The sequence below is a fragment of the Alosa pseudoharengus genome, unplaced genomic scaffold (assembly GCF_046254945.1).
Source record: "Alosa pseudoharengus isolate Yale_2024_CS ecotype anadromous, Long Island Sound unplaced genomic scaffold, YU_APseudo_1.1 YU_APseudo_1.1_scf_21, whole genome shotgun sequence".
Lineage (NCBI taxonomy): Eukaryota > Metazoa > Chordata > Actinopteri > Clupeiformes > Clupeidae > Alosa > Alosa pseudoharengus.
Window position 1 is genome coordinate 21,520,972 of NW_027468674.1, and position 20,943 is coordinate 21,541,914.

The following is a 20,943-nucleotide window of genomic DNA, read 5'->3' on the forward strand; positions in this document are numbered from 1 at the left end:
CTTGGTGATGGTAATTCCTTCCTGTTCCTGTAAACCAAAGGGCTAGTAATCCCAAGGTCATGGGGTCTCTTCTTCGGAAGCAGATCAGCACAGCCAATGTTCATGTTTATACTAAGAGTACGGTATCCTACATAAAAGAAAATTAAATGATACATTTTTACATACAACAGAAAATGCTTTTGGTCACATTCGTATGTGCTCGGAGGATGGTTGAATGACACTCTTAAAAAAGCACTGCATTTATAAACATCACTATTTTTCTCCACTTGGGGCAGTGTTGTCTTACTTTATCTCTGACTCAATACCCAATAATCAACTAAGCCTGCTCCTATAACTGGAACCTGAACCTTTAACTATTCTTTACCCAGCTATTTACATTCATTATACCCCCAAATAACCTTTGTATGTGCTCCTAAGAATCTTTACTTACTAAAACACAAGATCAAACATAAGAGTCTACACCTCTCTTCTCCCCAACAAAAATGGAAATGAAAACAGGACACTAAAATTTAAAAATATGACATAAATTTATTATTTTATTGGTTCTTAAAAACATTTTACATTGAATCCATTTGAACATATTCATGTTTTTTTTTTTTCATTTTCAGTTGTCCCATGTCTTTTAAAAAGCATTGAGTGATCTGAGTCATGAATGCTGTCTTGCTGCTGGGTGGCACCCTCTCCAAAACCTCGAGTTCAGATCCCATTCAGTTACAGAACCACCACTTTTAAGTCTCATTATTCTTGAAGGTGACACATTTTTAAATTTGACTGATATGTTTTTTTTCTTTCTTCCTCATAACCTTCATTTATTTACGCTTTTGGAAAATATAAAAAGATAAAAACATAATGTTCAATTGAAATGCAACACTTTGCGGTGATTCATGTTTGTGTCTTTAACAACATTTCCACAACAAAACTCCAGCATCCATCTTAACCCCTGTGACCCCTGGCACCTCGGCGAGGTGACCTTTCCTCCACCTCAACAGTTCTCTGCTGTGTGGGCCTATGCCGTAGGGATTGTCTGATCAGGGCTCTGAACAATGGCAGTGATGTATCACTGACAGCGTCGGTAATGAGATATTGATTATTCTTATTGTGCCACAGTAGTCTCTTATTTGTTGTAGTAGAGGCTAGGGGTTGCAAGAACCTTTTTTTTCTGTAAGGTGCAATGGTTCTACACTGTGTGCCTGTCTTACTAGTGTTGTGTTTTGTTCGCCAGCACTGTCACTCATAACTGATTATAAATGAATGCTGCATTTTTGTTTTTGTGATGATAATAATTTCTCGTTTTTTTCCTCTTACTGTCTGTGCTGGGGTATAACTTGGGGTCTGACGGATCAGATGGAATAAAGTGTTCCATGCCTGTATGTGTGGCTGACCTTCACTGAGCACTTACACATGCATGCTTATTCTACAAACACACACACGCACACACAGCAGGTGCAGTGGACGTATTATAAGGGCACAGGGGTTTTAAATGGTAGTCCATAATCATAATAATCATATATCTATTTATATTATCTATATATATATTAGCATCACAATTATCAATTAGGTCTGTACATGGAATCATAAAGTCTTGCTGTATTTGTGGCAGTGGTCATAGTGGTACAGATTGCATATTCTTAATTCAAGTACATAACTTAAAAAAACCTCTAAGGAACATGAACGAAAGGAAAAAAGGGCTTTTTTCCCTAACGATTAAAACAGCAGGCACATAAATATCACAACAAGAGTGAAATTAAAGCACAGATTCACTAACCATTCCCACTCATCAAAACCTACATGGTGGTGGTGGGGGGATTTCACATTCTCACTGCACAGGCAGTGAGGTAGTTTCCAGTGGATATCGGAGTGAAACACACAACATGGTTCACAGGGGAAGCTTTTCTCCCAAAGTATTCTTTCTGTTGGGAAATTCCCTTTGAAATATTCATAATACCTCTATTTCATGACCCCATAACTCGGAGGTATGATGTCTCCCAAAATAAGACATCAAATCTTTTATATTTAAACGAACAAGGTTGATCATGGAAACCTTCAGCATTTCCTTGGTGACTAAACAATACAATGGAACTTGTGCAAAATGATGAGGCGATGTCTTAACATAACACAAATAGAATCAAAGAACACAGATAAATGTACTTAAAAACAGTATGAAATGAATGAGCTATGAAATGGAAAAAATAATGAATTGTTACTGGCCTATAAAAAATTCTGGAATCACTGACATACTCCACCTCAGTGGCAGAACCAGAACCTACACACATCTTGTTGGTTTGTGACTCTGAATAACAGACGGTCACTCACACTCCTCTCTAGTAAACAACTGTGCTGTAAATGCTACCATAGACCACACTCTTTACTCTTGTTAACAACCACTGACCCACCAGCAGTACCCCCTCTGAGATCCCTGTAATATTTGTGCCTTTACAGAGGCTAGCTACTGGGCTAATCTAGCCTTGCTCTCACTCTTTCTCTCTCTCTCTCTTTCCCTGTTCTTTCTCTCTTCTCTGTATCAATGTTAAGGGGAGTTATCGTCTGTGGACTGTGCTACAATGGAAGACGGGCAGTTTCAATGCATGGAAGGCTAATTCCACTGTAGTCCAGCTAGTTCGAACGACAACAGCAATACATGACCTATGTCAGTAGAACCAATTTGGCATCGCTTACATTAGAAACACAAAAACACCAGCTTTGAGGAACATGAAGGCTACTGTGTGCTTGGAATCCCTCTCTGTGTGGGCCTAAAAAGACTTCAAACCAATAACATGTCAGATGAGGAGCCTCAGCTCTTTTGGGCAACTAAATGTACCACAGTCTTCAATCATGCAGTGCAGAGCGATGATCATTATGACTGCAGGGAAGACTCTTCTATTCCATGTTTAAGCACAGTGATCTCATGACTACACTGAAAATACACACAGAAAAACAGACACATTTTGTGTCCAGCAACTGATACAGCTAAATCATATCATGTCAACGATACTGCCTGATAAACACTCATCGGAACCCTGCAGAAGGATTACTTTAGGACCACGGGAAACCTGTCACTGAGGTGGGAAACAAATAGACAGGTCCCAGTCGGAGACCCTGACTTGTCTGACACGAACAGCCCTCCACCTGAGATTTACAGAGGTTTGGCCAGCCTCTCGTCGGAGAGAGGCGCTGGCTTTCCCACACAGAACTACAACTCCCATACTGCATCTGTGTGATGGAAAAAGACAGGTAGGCATTTTCTTATTTTCTGCCTGCTACAATCAATCATCTCTCGACACGTAGGAATTATTGCCAATGAAAAAAAGCAAGTAAGTAAGGAAGTAAGAAGAATGATAGTAGGGGAATGAAAGAGGATGATCAAAAGGAACAAACAATGACCAAAACAAAAAACAACAACAACAACAATAATAATAAAACAACAAAGATGAGCTTTTTGTTTGAGGAACGCCGGAACGTTCTGCTCTACATGTGCTAATGTTAGTGTCATGGAAGGCTTGAGTTTCAGCACCCCCTTCATGGCTACAAAGACACTTGTGCAGTTGCTCGGTCCACAGAGCATCAGGGCAAGAGGAGAGATGACCCCACGGACACAAACAAACAGGGAGAGCCGGGGCCCATTGTCGCCAGCAGACGGACAGAGTGGAACATCGAGTCTTAAGGGGCGAGTCCAGCTAGGCAGTGCACACAGGTGGAAACAGCATCGACTGAAGAAGAAGTGCGAAACATGGGGCAGTAACTAGCCAAGGAAAATTTGGTGGGCTTTTTTTTCTCAACTAATAAAACATAGTTCAGTGTTTATCTTGCAGTCATACACATTTTTCCCATTATTTATTCACATTTTTTACTATTTAAAAACAAAATATAGCTCTTTTAATATAATCTTTTTTTTCTTAAATATTAATTGCATATCATGTTTTTTTGTTATTTATTTTATTATTTATTATTATTTTTATTATTTATTTTTTAAGTATTTCTAGCCCCCATATTCCACTACGGGCTTGCAGGAAATACAGTCATGCAGAGTACTCATGCTGGTAAACAAAGTTACAAAAATGCATTTTCTGCTTTTTTTTCTTGATCTTGTTTTTTTTTTTATCTCTGTTTCTAGTCCGTTCAGTGTGTCCTCTTCACGGTGCTTTCCTCTTCACGTGCTTCTCTCTCCGACGTCTAGAAAGAGCCCTCTGTTCATCCTCTGTCCAGTTTTCCCACCCTTGTTTTCTCTCTCTCTGCTCATGCAAGGTAATGGCAATGGTTAAGGGGTGGCCAGGGGGCTGGGTCGATCCACACAATGCTGAGGAGCTTCACTGGACTCACGTGGTCTCTTGTGGAGACTCTCTTGGTCAGTTTATTAAAATATAGATTTGTTCTTTTTGGACAATTCTTTTCTTTTTTTGAGTTCTCCCTTGACTTGGTTACTCTTTTCCTTCTCCCCCCCCCCTCGTCGGAGGATAGAAAGCGCTGCTCAGCAGTAATGGAACAGAGAGAGAGAGAGGGAACGAGGGGTGGGGGGTAGAGGGGGTCAAGAGAGATGTCCAGACTCACGTTCCTTTTCCTCAGAGGGGACCTGTACAGGGATGGGGACATGTTTCGGAGCGAGTATTTTCCACTCGCAAAAGTGCCTTTGTGGCTCCCCTCTAATGTGTGTATGTCTGTGTGTGTGTGCGTGTGTGTGTGTGAAAGTCTGGGGAGTGTGGCAGAATTGTCTCTGGAGTCCCACGTGTTGACCTTGTCTGTGGCAGGACGGAAGGGTCGGGGCAGTACGTGATTCGGTCATTCAGAGCCAAACACATGGGGGACTCGGCAGTAGAGCTGTTGTGTTGTGGGGTGTATGTGTGTGTGTGTGTGTGTGTGTGTGCTTGGTACAACAGCACAACAATGCAACCAATAAGCCTCACTTGCCCATACATAGCAAAGTTATAGGGAAGAGACCCCTCTCTCTCTCTGTGTGTGCTCAGTCATCTTCATCATACAGTCTGCAGCAGAGAGGACAAACTCACTCAGGTAACAGCAGGTCCTCTCTGGGCTCTGTTATGAAGTGATGTTTAAGGGGAAAGGCAGAAAACGCTGGAAAATCTCAATAGCTTTTTTTTGTTGTCGTTGTTGTCGGAGGACCTTTGAGGGCATAACACAGAAAGAAAGCGTTCGCTTGGTCCTGTGTTTACGATGTACTTCATTTGGTCACTCACATCCTTAAGGATTTGGCAGGGCGGGCTTTATTGGCTGAGGGCTTTGGCAGGTTGAGCTTGATTGGCTGAGGGCTTTGGCAGGTTGAGCTTGATTTGCTGTTGCCTCGGATGCAAACCAATGGAAGACTGAATAACTGGTGAGATAATCCAGTTCCCTTCAATGTGGATCAGTAATAGATACTAACTATTGTTTTCATAAAAGTAAGAAATATCTGGACTATCTTATTGACAGTGAATGTTCTATTGAATTCATTTAACTGGAGATCACAGGGGATCATATTTTTCTGTAGTTGGCTTTGATTCAATTTGTAGCCTTATAATAATAATATAAGTGTGTGTGCGTGTGTGTGTGTGTGTGTGTGTGTTTGTGTCTGCAATTTAGAATGACAGTTGGGATGACATGTTTACCAAGTTCATCGTTAAAGTCAGTCTGTGCAAATGGTCCAAAAAGACAAAAAGTCACCTGTCAACATATTTTTCCCAGCCAACAAATGCTACAGTGTGTTAGCAGAGGTGCTACATAGTTTGTTCGTCATGGTCCCATGTTCTTTGTTGAGATTCAAATTTTCACTTGACTCAACTGCACTACATAATGTATCACAGGAGCCAGTAAGTCCACTAAATAACAGACAGGTCATGTTTTGGAATGCTTTTTGATATTTTTTCCCGCTTGTTATTTTTTCTTTTCTTTTTTTAAGAGTCTTTCTCTCTGTAGGTGTCAGTGCAAAGATAAGTTTGTTGTCAAAGTAACCAGTCAATCCATTGACAAAAAGTGTTCCGGAGTTCCGTGAGGTTGCTTTGGTTACCATGTGAAGATCCGGCCACATGGAGATTCAGATATCTTTTTTGTTTCTCTTTTTGTTTTCCGGGTCACTTCCTCTTGCTACGCCCACTCTCGTCATATGTCACATCTGGCTGATGCATCCCGTCAGCTAACACGGGTTAAAATCGCTCACCGTCTCCTTGCTAGACAACTGCTAAATGCTAGAAACTTAACACTGAAAAACAGAGAAAGAAAACATTTGTTAGTAAGTTGGTCAATGTCAGATATCACAGTTATACAGTTTCCAAAGCTGTTAACTGTAGTTCAAGTAATTATATTTTTTTCTGTGGAAATAAAACTGGGCATAAAAAGACATGTTTTGGTAACATCAGATTTCACTACTGGTATAGTGGACAATACACATCAGAAATCTGATGAAGCCTCTCTCTCCAAAATGGCTTCAGTGAAGTCATTAACAGTAATAAAAAAAAAAATAGACTCCAATTGTAGCACACATGCAATTAACAACATATTAATCTTGACTGAACGTCATTATTAAATAATTTCAACATTTCTACCATTATCAAGAGAGTGGAGTGGAGTGGTGGTGACAGGCCTGCTGTACTTCATTCCTGCATGGCCAGTGTGTACATACAGCTCCACACCTGGAGAAGCAGAATAGGCTAAGGAGGCTGGAGGCCCATGTAAACTATCAAACCCATGTAAACAATCAGGCCGGTCAGTGTAGGGTGCAGGATATGGAGAACAGCAGTCCGTCCACTACATGTCCGTACACACAACTGCTTTGACAATATGGGACTATAGACCCTTTCAACAAGGTAAACAAAAACAATGCTTGAACGTTCTATTTGGGCCCCAATCTACTTCCTCTGCATTAAGATAACACATGGAATGTTAAAAAGGAAGTCTTGTGGGGCCAATTATGATGCTGATAATGGAACTCTCTTGAAAGGGTCCATACATTTGGTATACGGACACTAAGAACTACAAGCCACAGCAATAAGCTGTGAGTGTCAAAGACAAAAGGAAACTTATGAGCTTTAGTTGGTAAAGGAAGAAGGTTGGGAAGGGGCTTTACCTGCAGCTGGCTGCTTAAGTTAACGCTGTTGACAGATCTGTCATTTTAGTGATAGAAGTCACATTGGCCTTAATACATTATAGCTATTGATATTATTGATATACCTATTGAACTACTGATGTTTATGTAAGGCACCAGGATGACTGAAGAAATTAACCATAATTTTGATTGTCAGCTGATGGAATTATCCACTATATGTGTAAGACTCTAAACATAACAATTAAACATGTGTGTGAATGGATGTTAACTATGTGTAATCAGAGGGTTCAGTGTTTCAATTCTATATTGTAACCACCTAATGTTGACTTTTTTAGTCAGAAAAGTGAAAAGTGCATGCATCAAACGCAAAGAGGTGATTGTAAAAAAGAAGCACACAATGTAAATTAACTTTGAAAACGAAAGAGTGTGTGTCTGTGTGTGCGTGTGTGTCAGTGCACTGTACCGGTGTATGCATATTCTGTATGCTGAAATGCTTGTAAGGGGCAACACAATACAATATCTACAACACGACATGTAACATGCAGAACCACACAAACAACAAACACAGAGACCAACATGGGCACAATGGAGCACATACAAACATGAACTGACATTAAAAATGTCATTCGCACAGTAAACGTCTAATACTAGCTACCATAAAATAATTTCACCAAAACATTTTTAAAATCAAAATAACGAATGAACAAATAAAATAAACACAAACAAATAAACAGGAAATTTGACAAATAGAAAACACACAAATTGACCCCCCCAAAACCCAGCCCTGCCCGAGCACCATGAGTGAAAGAAACATATTTCAGCTCTTTTTAATGAATATTCACATGTATAGATACAGTTGTGTACATATGAATCGTTTAACACTTATTCTACAGTATCAAGCTTGGCTTTGCAGGTGTACAGTAGCTAGGTAAATCTAGCTAGCGCTTCCATGGGTTTCTAGAAGTGACAATGTTGCTCGAGTAGCCTCATAGAGGGCAAAACATTTTGAATTCTCTCAGAGTGTTCTAGAAGGAAGGTACTGGATTACACTCCATGTTGGGTTGAGTCAACTATTCTCTACTTTTTAAAATCAAAGTTGTAGTATTTATTTTTGTCCAACAGATTTAAACTACAGTGACAACACATTTAAGATGTGGACGCCTACCACATGTTCACAAATAGCAAAAAGATAGAAAAAACCACAGATCTAAAGATCTAACTATTATTCACCAGTAATCAGTGACAGATGGTCCTTACAACTAAGGTGAAACAAATCAGAAAATCATGAAAATAAAACACAATAACCATACAGTGCATCTAACGCAGCTCGTCACAGTATCTAGAGTCAGGGATATTTCTACCCAGCTGAATGAAACCTGTTACTCTGATCTTAGAGTGCGTAAGAGACCATTTGTGGTCTCCACAGAGATGCCATGTTTAAAACAAAATGGCTCCTCTGAGCACTGAGCTGGTCTTCTAGTTTGCTACTTTTGCTGATTCTCAAGCAGAATACAGACCAAGACCAGATGTACAGTATTTCCCCAGCCTGTCAGATTTGTGATTATTGCAAGCTTTCTTTTTCATTATTTGAACTATCATGATATTTCAGTAATTTATTATAATTATTCAGCAATTCAATGGAAGCACGTTTGTCATAAATGGCTCAATTTAATTTTTGGGAAGCACTTGTCCTTTTGACAACAAACAGAATGGAGTTTCATTAAGAAAAAAAAAAATCTCAAAGGAAAGTAAACACGGTTTGTACGAACATACGTATATATCATATACAAATGAAACCCTAGAGTACAAAGTAATGTTTTTAAGAATAAAAACAATATGTCTTTCTAACACATCTATGCCATTGGAAAACAATGAGACATACACACCAGCAAAGACAAGACATCAAAACAAGAAATTATCTTGAGTTCCTACACATACAATCTTAAAATCGAGTGATCAGTTAACAGAGATGCTGCATAAAGGATGCGAACACAGCTTTCCTTCTTTCTTTCTTTCTTTCTTTTAGATTAAAAATATATATTGCACACACAGATATTTACAGACAAAGTATCTTCATATGAGGTGTCTCCATCGTAAATGAAAATATTGCACACATGTTTGCATATGTTAATGTTAATGATAGTATTAGCATTCACTAGTCTGTAACTTTGCATAACCCATACTGTTTTCTGCACATTCTTGAAACATAGTTGGGTACGGTAAGTCAATGTCGTTAATGAAACAGATGATCAAAACTTACAAGATTCAGTGATACCCCAGCATTGCCCTAACCTGACTCTCGCCAGATGAATTTCGTTCCGCCTAGCTCCACTCATCCATCTGGGATCAATCCATTGAAGTGTTGCTTCAGAAGGCTGGGCCTAATCAAAAAATGCTTGCATATGATTGGATAAGCCACTTGTCCGTCATCTATTGACATGCTACTTCAACCACTCACATCGAAGCCAACCCGTGACGCTGATAACAGTCTCACAGTCGCTTCTACGCTATGTCACATCTATGAAACTCCTGCGTCCTGATTGGCTCTACCATACAATATCGTGCTGAAATCACTCTCAATGGAAGAGGTCCCAGATGGATGTGAGTGAAGCTAGGCGGAGCTAAGCGGAACGAAATTCATCTGGCGAGAGTCAGGTTAGCATTGCCCACCAGTGTGCCATGATTAATGTTCTTTGACATTAATCTACACTAAAATAGGCTCTTCAGTCAGCACACAAAGTATTAGTTTGTGGTGATTATCTAGGCATTCACACATATATTTGAAAATGAGAGAACAACAAATGTAAATGTGGAAAAAGACTTGAAAATACAATATACCGTACAGTATTATATAATACTATACTAATATATAATACTATATTATATTCATATATACTATGAATTAAACAGATGACTTAAATCTAAACATTAACTTCAAAGTTAGGAACAGCATTCGTAGTGATGATAATGATGAAGATAATGTGGATGATGATCATGAGGATGATCGTAATGCTTCAAATGAAGACTTTAATATTTTGCCATGGTTCTAAAGGTAGTGATCGGAACCACCGCACCAACCACTACACATCTACACATGCAAGCCTATTTGAGCATGTTAGTGACCTGACCTGAACTTTCAGTAAAGTGCTCACATTAGTGACAGACAATGACATATACTGAGCAATATCTATAACCCATCATCATTTCACACAACTGTTTGCCATAGTTCGTTTTCAAACATTGATGATTAAAACATGATGGACTTAATGACTTACATAATACTAATACTAGCATGATGGCAATTGCATACACTTTTATAACTGAGAGATTGTGTTGTAATGGTAGTTAGCATGTATAAATAAAGTGCATTTGACTGTCACATAAATTGGTCAAATATATCTGAAACATGTTGACAAGTGAGGCATGTGTTGAATGCCCATACAATCTCACTCTTCAGTTTTAACCGTTCAACCTAAAAGCCACTTGTGACCAGTGTAACGTCCTGCTCCAAACTGGGAAGGTAGAGTATTATATATTTTACTAATACAGCGATGTTGTTGAGGCAGATTACTCTGACAGAGGGCAGATCTCTGGTTGTCAGTAAAGTTGTTTCGAATACAACATGATGAAATAGCAACACATCTCTACCATGTTTTTGCCAGTTCCATAATGCATACGTTTATAATCTCTTAAATGGAGGCTGGGTAGATGTTAGTAAAGATGACATCATTAGAGATAGGCCTACATGAAATCCTGAGAAAGGGCAAGCCCCACTAAAAAAAAAACATGTTAATGAATAGTCACAAATTCCTTTTTCTCAAACCACCAAGCTGTAGCCATGTTTTAGTTTTGTATAAAAATGTATCAAATCACAAAACCATGAACTCTTAATTTTTTAGGCTGGGGCTTTTAGTTAAATGGTACTATTTCAAGAGTGAGAATGCATTATGAATGTAAAGCCCTATTCTATGTTTGTTTTACTTTTGTTAGAGTGCAAAAACAACTATTGGTAAAAGGTTACTTTTAAACGTTAAATTGTTATGTTCTCTCTTTGGCTGTATGGAAGAGTAATGCTATTCATATGTGTGCGTGATATCTCTGTAACTAAACCATGTATACACCAAGATATGGCAAAGTAAGCACAGGGGGGGATACTTCTACTCACAAACAGTAGGGAAACATCTTATTGATTAAGTGTGCATACATTTTTTGAATATTTCTGAAGTCAGTATATTTAACCTCCATCATGTCATTATCTTCTCCCATCCTCTGAGCATATATCAATCTCTCACTTTATCTCTGTCAGTCTGTCTCTTCCTTGAAGCTAACTACTTTTTTACCCCTTTTACTTAACCCCAACACCAAATGCATGCATCTTAAACCATATATTCACAAATTCTAATGGTCCAATTGTGTCCGTTCAGGTTCGGATTGGGTTATTGCTACGTGTTAGAGGAGGAGTCGCCTCGCCTCGGCCGTGCGCCCCCGGCCTTGCAGTGTTATGTCCTAGTGTCCCACTCCTTCACGTGTTAAGTCTCTTCCTGTTACAAAATGGAGGGGATGGGGGAGCGGCAACGGCGCAGAGGTCCGGGGGCCTCGTAGGGGTCAAAGGGCGTGCTCGTGATGGGGGCCAGGCGTAAGGATGACCCCGCCATTCCTGATATGTTGTTCAGGCTACGAGATTTCTCGTAGCCCGTCGCTACACAAGAAGGTCGATTGATTGATTGATTGATTGATTGATTGATAGGTTGATTGATCGTTTGAACGATCAAATTTGTTTTCGGGGGTGGGATTTAAGGCAAGACAGGTTTAGAGTGGGTGAGATTAGTTGTTTTTGAGTAATGAAGATGTAAAGTTATTGTTTTAAAATGGGTTCATAATTGATTGATGGTGATAGAATGAACATAGACAGTTTAGAGGTTAAATGTAGATTACATTGAAGTTGTAAAGTGATTAGGGAAAAAAAGACACACAATGTAGATAATGAAAAAATGGTTTCATCACACAAAAAAGCAAACAAAATGAGAAAATGAAATGTCATAAGGTGATAAAAGACACATAAAGGATAGACATAGACAGAGAGACAGAGACACACACACAGACACAGGACAGGACAAAACAAGAAAATGCGAGTTATGAAATGTTATACAGTTTTTCAATTCCTTCACAAAACACATATAGACTCCTTTGTAGTCAGATACTGAGACATCCACACATCTCCACTGTTTGAATGAAGCACCTGTCGTGCGCAGGAAGTCGTCAAAGACACCGGCGACATTAGCGAGTGCCGCTAAGCTAAATGGAATGTTAAGGTGGAACACAGGGGTTTCAGCCAATCAGTGGATGAGCAACGGTCGAGACTGAAACCAGGACATAGAGGCCAGAAGCAACAGATACACACACAGGACTACACTTTCCCTCGCCAGGGACTGGACAGCATAAGGTTGTCAGGGACGACCTAGTTGCCACTTGAGAGCATATGTCATTTAAGCTTAATGAGTTGCTAATTATTACTTATCCTGACCCCCAACCCCAGCAGATTAGTGTCTGTCAAATAATGACTTGAATGGGAATGGACAGAATTTTAACTTCTGCAGTTAGTATGTGTGCCATCAAACTTCATCAGGAAGTGAAACACAGTTAAGTCCCTGACAACTTTAAGAGGCCAAACAACAACAGTAAAGGTACTTTACCAGAACATTCTACCAATGAGCCTGCATAAACCAGTCACAAGAAGGCCCATGCTACAGGAAGTCTGCTATTTTTCTGTATACCTGAAGCCCAACTGATTTGATTCCTGCCAGGAAAGCCATACTTATGACACTTATACAGACTTTGTGGCAAAAGATTCTAGTAAAGCAGTACAACAGTGGCGTCATTCCTTCAACATGTGAACCCATGTCTTCTCTTTTTCTCCCACCCTCTCTCTCTCTCTCTCTCTCTTTCTCTCTATTTCTTTCTCTTGGGGAGAGGTGCTTTAGTGTCAGAAAGACCTGGGACACCATGTGCTGGAATGAGCTCTGATTGAAAAGGAGAGGTCTCTGTGGGGGCGGCTATTCGCTGTGGGGCCGGGTAAGGACACAGCCGAGCATGCAAACACGGAGGCTCCTGCTGGCGGCGAGGAGAGGATCACATGACACACACTTCAGGGCTATTTCGCGCACTGCTGAGTCACCATGGTTGCGAGTCACATCTGGTGCGCGTTATGATTACTACGGCAATGACAACAGCAGCAGCAGTGGCGGCACACATGCCAAGGAACCTGGGCGGCCTTCTAAACTCATCACACCTCTGGGTGGACCAGTGACCCGCGCCACTGGTCAGCAAGCCTCCTCATCGAATTCACCCTGCGTCACAGTCTGGACCCTCACATTTACTTTGCACATTTACTTCACATTGCACTTGAGTTTATATCCAACAAGGCCTCTCATATCTCTAGCATAATTCTACCTTAGAAAGTCTTCCACTGTCCACCATTTTGGCTGTCCTCCAAGGCCTCATTCCCCTGCTACTCTGCAGACTGCTGTAATTATAATATGAGGTGAAGGACTGAAGAGAGGTTCAAATCTATGGAGGAAAAAAAGCTCTGCAAGGATTCCTCCTGTGGGACATCGCTAGGCAGCTTCAAGCCACCTACTTCCCTTCTTCCTCGCCACTGCTCCTCCTCATTACTGACACACTGTTCTATCTCTGTCCTAACATGCTGCGCCACTTAACGCACCTTTTTTTTTTTAATGGCCGCTGTTCTCACTAACAACACCCTCGTCATATCGCACACCAGAACAGTGGGCGAACGGATGCACACCAGACCCAGAATCCCATAATCAGCTCCTGTCTGCAGACCAAACCACAGATACCCCCCCCCCCCCGTGGCCCTTTTAACTCCCACTCCCACTGTTCCATGGCCCCTCTTCTTCCCAGCGTCTCCGCATTGGACCTGCGTTTGTGGACGCGTAGCCTCGGAGCAGAGTGAGGAGTGTCATGGCTGTCCCTTCCCGACTCTAGTGCATTGGACAGCACTCACTCACTCACTCACTCACTCAGGCCATAAATAAAAGTGCCTGCCTGTTCCCCACTCCCATCTCCTCTTGCAGCGCTGCACTATCTACAAGCCAGCAGTCTGCAATATTAATGAAGCATTTCCGTGCGGACACTCAGCCTGGCCAGTGTGTCTGTGTTTGTGTGTGTGTGTGTGTGTGTGTGTGTGTGTGTGTGTGTGGATGTGTGTGTGACACTCTGTGTGAGTGGATGTGTGTGACTGTGTGTGGATGTGTGTTTGTGGGTGTGTTTATGTGGACATGTGTGTGCACATGTGTGTTTGTGCCCACCGCAAAGACAAAACCTACAAAAGCGTAAACAAAGTAAATGGATACTCTCATACACTGATATGGGACCTGTCAGTCAAAACATAAACCTAGTGCCAATACCAAAGGTAAGGCAACACTTTCAGTTGTTTTTTTTACATCCTACCCTCTACAGTAAGCTAGATTTTAGTCCATTATTCTTACACTACTCTCTTTTTACATCTTGTATCACGTAAGTGAAGAGAAGCAAATGAGTACATTTACAAAGATTTACTAAGGGAAATTATATGTAGAGTGCAAAGTCAAGAGTCACACACACACACACACACACACACACACACACACACACACACACACACACACACACACACACACACAGACACACACACACACACACACACACAATAAAAAAAAGATAAATGAGCAATCGTAAAATGCATCTAACGCATCTAACTAAGATACTGCTCTTGTGTAGCTAGTAGTTTTACAACTATCATAATTGCATAAATGCAGAATCTTTTGGAAAAAAGATTAACAAATATGAAATATAACATACAAACAAGACAGTTCTATACAAAAGATTCAAGTGCAAAGGGGCAAATCACTTATTCTTAGTGTGTACGCATGAAAGAAATTCTACACTTGTGTTACTGCGTCTGTCCTGCGCTCAATGTGACCTTCCCCTTGGAGCCACTCACTTGTCGCGCCTGGACTCCGCTATTAAATCATGCCATTAGGCTTAGCACTCTGCCCAGGTGCATTTGAAACAAGTCTTGTGTTTGGTCTCCCTCACCATTACAATGAACATTTGTTGGATTAAGTGCTCAATAATTCAGTGCGGCCTCCGAGATCTAAGAGAGCAAAGTTGGCCCGCAAAGGTTTCGCCTGGCTCGTGCCGATGAGGTCATAGTGGGCCGTTTCGAGATGATTAGTTTGAATCAATAGCCCCTATGCGCTTTAGAACTGAATTTATCACAACACTTACTTTCTGCCAAGTCTTGCTGCACCGTCTTTGGGTTTTAAGCAGATTGCTGCTTGTTGCTTAGATGCAAACAGTAAAAATCAGCATAAATATCCATACTGACGAGTCGGTGCTTGTGTCTACAGATGTTTTTCTCACACTATTAAAGTGACTGATGTGTAAGGGCCACAACGCTTTATGAGGGTCTAACAGTAAACCTTTTTCCGGCGGCTAAAAGTTATTCATCACAGCACAATGACAGGCCCCGGACTGATATGTGCTGGAAAGAGAGAGAGAGAGAGAAAGAGAGAGAGAGAGAGAGAGACAGAGAGATAGAGAGAGAGAGGTTGAAACAAGAGAGTGGGAGATGGAGAGAGAGATAGTCACAGAGTTGGAACCTGCTACCTGCCTTGTGTGTAACTATGTACAAAAAAGCTGTCCGTATCGCCAGTAAAATGTGTGAAATGACAGACACGCAACAGGAAAATAGAAATACACAATTGAACTAAATAACGATAAAGAAAATCACTTCTACTACAATCCATATAAGTCCAAACCAAAACTGCTTCCTCTACTGAGTTAATCCATGTTATGATAACAAGTTCCATATCCAGAAGTGTGAGAGTTAAATAGGTCTGTGGCAGAAAAACAGCTTGGTACTTTCTGGAATGGCATCTGTTACATTTCAACACGGAATTACCTGCAATGCAATTAATTGCTTGAATGTTTTAAAAGCACGGCAGTATTCAGAAAATCTCTGACTGCTAATTACTGATGATGACCTACAGTACCAATAGATTTGACGTGTTCACTTGTCACTGTCTCAGCTGTATTTCCTTCATAATTTGGGATTAAAATAACATCAATCAAATTAAATAGTTGGATTGTGGGGGGAGCCGTGGCACAAGCACAACATCTGGGTCTCAGTGCCCATGGGGATCCAGGTTCGATTCCGGCCACTGGTGGTAATTTCCCGATCCCACCCCATCTCTCCCTCCCACTCGCTTCCTGTCTCCTCTGATAACTTCTATCTTATGCAAGGAGGGTTTGGGATCAAAAATATCAACCCAAAGTCAGATTGCACACTACTGATACAATACTGATACCGACACACCACAAGAACAACACTGCAGGAAGAACACATGACAATCCAAACTAGGAAATAATAACAAGGACCTCCACAAAAACAGCACATAATATACACTTTGAAAACAATTACCTACCTACAGTCAGACATTGCAGACGCTATGAGATTAATACCTACCTATAGTCACACATTAGAAACGCTTGCACTGCAGTGGCGGCCTAGGGATGGGATGAAGAATGAGTGTTAGTTAACACACAGTGATGAGGATGACAACACATGAATATGGACAGCACAAAGAGAGACAGACAAAGAGAGAGAGAGAGAGAAGTACAGACAGACAGAAAGAGAGAGAGAGAGTAAGATAGAATGCAAATATTCCAACCAGGTTTTTTAGGAGGGACTGATGTTAGCCACTACTGTGTAGAAGACAAACTGTTTACGAGTGCACTGCAGAATGTTTGTCGGAAGTTGTGTCCTACTTCTGTCAACGCTATGGAAGATACATGAGTACATCTGCTGGACATAGGCTCTATTTTCAACTCTTGACTAAAGCCTCATACTGTTGCATAAGGCTGCATGGGATCAATTGGCTGTTAAAGTCAGACCCAGCTTGTATTACCCACAATTAAGTCTATTGATTTGGTGTTGACCATAACACAAAGCCTCTGCTCAGCAGTTCAATAGGGCCTCTTTGGTGACAGATACATGAGCTTTGAGACCCATATGGTGGCCTGCTAGCCCAAATTTAGCCTGAGGACAAATGTCTCCTGCACCACTTGTAAAATGCATAAATCCCTGGTGCAAATATTTGCAGTGCTGGTTGCCATGGAAATGCACATAAATCACTGAATGGTTAAGGAGACGCATACATATACATATACATATACACACACACACACACACACACACACACACACACACACACACACACACACACACACACAAACATACACACAAACATATATTCACAAACTGTGAGGTTAAAAGGTCATGCCATGAAGACAAATGGCAAGAAAAAAGAAAATGGGCGAGGTCATCTTGGAGGACAGAGCAGGACAGAACAGGAGAAGACAGCGCAGCACGAACACAAGAACATGGAGGAAAACAGAGACACTCCGACTGCAGAGGTTACCCATCAGAGTGCACTGAAGCCTGATGCTGGAGCACATGTCCATAAACCATGACACAGCATTTTAAATGCATAATGCATTCACATAATATGTGTGTCAATGAAGTTTGTTGTTCATGATTTGTGTCTGATGGCAACCTCAGATGATGGTCAGAAGGGACATAATGTGAGAGAAACAAACTGGATGTGAGTGATTATGAATTCTCAACTGTACTTATTGATTTGTTCTTCTTACTGTTACAACAGACCCGGGTGAGGGGAGGGGAAAGAGAATCAGCACTCTTAAACTGACTTTACAAGCTAGCTACATTAGTGGCGCCGGCTAAGAGAACTCTATAAGCCACAAAGGTACATTAACTACATTTAGCGCATTACTGACTGCACAGAGAGGACATGATGCTACAGCGCACATTAGATACACAGATAGCTTAAGTGCCATAAATTAAAGGGGAAAAATCAAGTACAGGAACTACTTTAGCTACAAGCTATTAGCCATTCAAGCCACATTAGCTTCAGACTGATATGCTCTTTACTGCATATCTTCACAGGGTTTGCCAGGGAACAGCACGCTCTCATGTTGAGTCTTATGGTCTTGAGTTGAACAGAGGGGGCCGGAATATATTATATATTAATACACAGACAAGAAGAAGAAAAAATATGGTACCAGTAATCCGGCCATACGATACAAACTGTACATACTGACAAATGAACAAACACACACACACACACACACACAAACAGAGTACAAACTAAGCACAAAGAAAACAGAAGATCTGATGTTGTACAGATAAAAAGAAATTGACATAAAGTTTGACTGAAAGACAGAAACAAAAATGCAGGGCAAAAAAATTGTTAAAGAAGAGAAGAAACAAAAGTAAGTGATAGAAACAGATTAAAGAAAATAGAGAGAGAGAGATAGAAGGAGTATATGGGTGAATAACTAAGACCATTTTGACCCTAGACTCTTCCTAAACCATGCACACACTGCAGCAGGACAGTAGGGCCACACAGAGAAGTGCCTGTAAGGTGAGAGGGAGAGCGGTGGCCAAAGGGACCAAGCACCAGAACCAGAAACTTCAGCCAGAACACAAACAGACAGCGAGAGAGCTCAGCTCAGAGCCACATGGCGCCAGAAGAGAGAGGGAGACTGGCAAGGTCAGGTCCCACTTTAAAACTCACGAGGGGGGCGAGGGAGGCCGTGCCCTTCAACTCTGCCCATGCAGTCACACCAGTTCAGCACACCACCACTGGGGCAGCTGGCTGACTGGGATAGTGGTGGTGCAATGCCCCAAGGGTGGTGGTGGTGATGGGGTGGGGGTGGGGGGGCGGGGGGGGGGTTAGGAAGCATGGAGGGGTAGAAGAAGCTAAAAGTGAGTGATGCCCCCCATAACCCACCTGACTCCCGTAATTTCCTTTTGGTAGGCCCAGGGCCTCAGACGGATGATATCTCTATCAGTAGGCCTAGTGTGCCAGGCGGAGTGGGCGTCTGCCAAACTGAGGTTAGAGGCAGGGCAGAGCTGGGGCACTGGGCGGGCAAGGGCCCAATTCTCTGACAGGAAATACCCTCAAGTGGCTCACAACAAGGCACGATCAGATTGGAGAAGGAGCTTTTTTAGGGATACTTTTTTCCCCTGTCTCAACTCAAGCCCCTCGTTTTTGTTTTGAAGCAGGACAGGGAGAGTGATTTTGTTCCAAAAGACCTTGGTAAGGGCAAACCGAAGCCGTTCCAGGCATCCTTGGGGAGGGATACTTCTGCGCAAGGCTGGCTTACCTTCCCCCAGCCAGAGGTTGTCTGTCAATCAGTCAATGAGTACGTCCAAAGGTCTGTCAACGTGTCGGTCAGTGTGTCAGAGTTTTGCTCACATACAGAAATATATAGATATAGATATACACATACACAAAAACAAATACAGGAGACCCATAATCTTTGGGCTATAATAAGCACAGAAAGCACATTGTTCGGAGGTCGGGCGAATAGTACTCCGTAATTATGCCACACAAAGACACACACACAAAGCAATTTTCATGTAAGCAGTTGTGCACAGGAGAATAATTCATGTGCTTTGCGATGCAGACTCTCTTTCTCACTCTCGCTCTCTCTTTCTCGCCCCGTGGGTCACTGCCTAATGGAGCAAGGAGTGTGGAGCGTCGCTGAGCGTGCTGGAGAGGGAGTTGTGCCCTCGCTCTGCGAGGCTACTGGCAGGACAGAAACATTACGCGGACGACGTGAATCGCCCGCCGCTGCTGTCGGCGGATTTGGCACAGATCAGGGAGTACTATTCGCGCGACCTCAAGGGCTTCGCTGACCCCTACTTAACTTTGACCCCGGGAGCGACAGTCGAAAGCACAACGTCGCACCCACTCCACTGCACACTCTCTATGGCGCACAGCACTGGTGCACGTATATTATTACTGCATTTCTGTGTGTGTAAAACCACGACAGCAGTTTTTGGCTAAGGGTTTTCGCTAACGTGCGCGTGTACAACAGAGTGCCACGTGTGTGTGCGCTCAACAGTCCTTCAGGGTCAAATGTCACCAGGGCAGAAAGAAAGAGAGAGAGAGAGAGAGAGAGAGAGAGAGAGAGAAAGGGAGAGAGCGATAGAGATAGCGAGTGAGATAGTGGGAGATTGAGAGATAGCCACACGAGTAGGGAACACAGTAAGCAACGTCACGAACACCACGAACACGACACTCGCGTACAGCTTCAGAGAGGACAGAGACAGACACAGTGTAATAGGTAGGAATGAAGAAGCCCACATACAAACGCGTGATATGACACAACCTGAAGAGAGAGACAACATAGAGCGCGTGAGACAACACCCCATCTCACCTGAACACACACACACACACTCACGCTCACCTCATCTCCTCCCACACACACACACACACACACACACACACACATACACACATCCCATACAGAGCAGCGCTCCTACATTAGTCAGTGGGAAACTGTATACAGTGGACTTTTGTGTGGGTTTTGTGGTGTACACAGAACATGTCATAGTTTGATTGACGGCACAGGATGTGAGAAACGCAAGAAGCACCTTGGGGTTTAATACAGAACATTGTGGCCTACTGAGTTTAAGCTGGGTTTGAGCTCATGGAGATTCATAAGCATGACCAGGGGGAGCCTCTAAAATGACATTCAACACATACAAACCCATTAAAAGAGCTACTGTATTATAAACCAAATCTGGCTATATTTCATATCTGTATTGGTGAATACAGTGAAGGCTCAACACAGCCTGAACTCAATAAACCAGCCCGTGAGCAAAAGCCCACACAAAGAACACTCAGTCATATGCACGTTTCAACTCTATCAAGAAAAGAATGCAACATACAATCACTAGAATACACCTGTGGCTAACGACACACATTAGAACACTGTGACTGTGTGTACCTGTACCTGTGATTCATGTGTGTGTCTGT

General features: G+C 41.9%; 1 protein-coding gene across 5 annotated transcripts in view; it reads right to left on the bottom strand.

Annotated features, from left to right (window-relative positions):
• Nucleotides 1–11,574: 11,574 nt before the first annotated feature.
• kcnc3b (potassium voltage-gated channel, Shaw-related subfamily, member 3b) overlaps nucleotides 11,575–20,943 on the bottom strand; it is a 36,645-nt gene continuing 27,276 nt past the window's right edge. For 3 of the 5 annotated variants that reach the window (XM_076298945.1, XM_076298942.1, XM_076298941.1), the window contains one exon: nucleotides 11,575–11,729. In XM_076298945.1, the coding sequence (XP_076155060.1) occupies nucleotides 11,575–11,729 (155 nt within the window). Of the gene's footprint in view, nucleotides 11,730–20,272; nucleotides 20,294–20,943 lie in introns of all 5 variants that reach the window. The other 2 variants (XM_076298940.1, XM_076298939.1) reach the window with 1 other exon arrangement.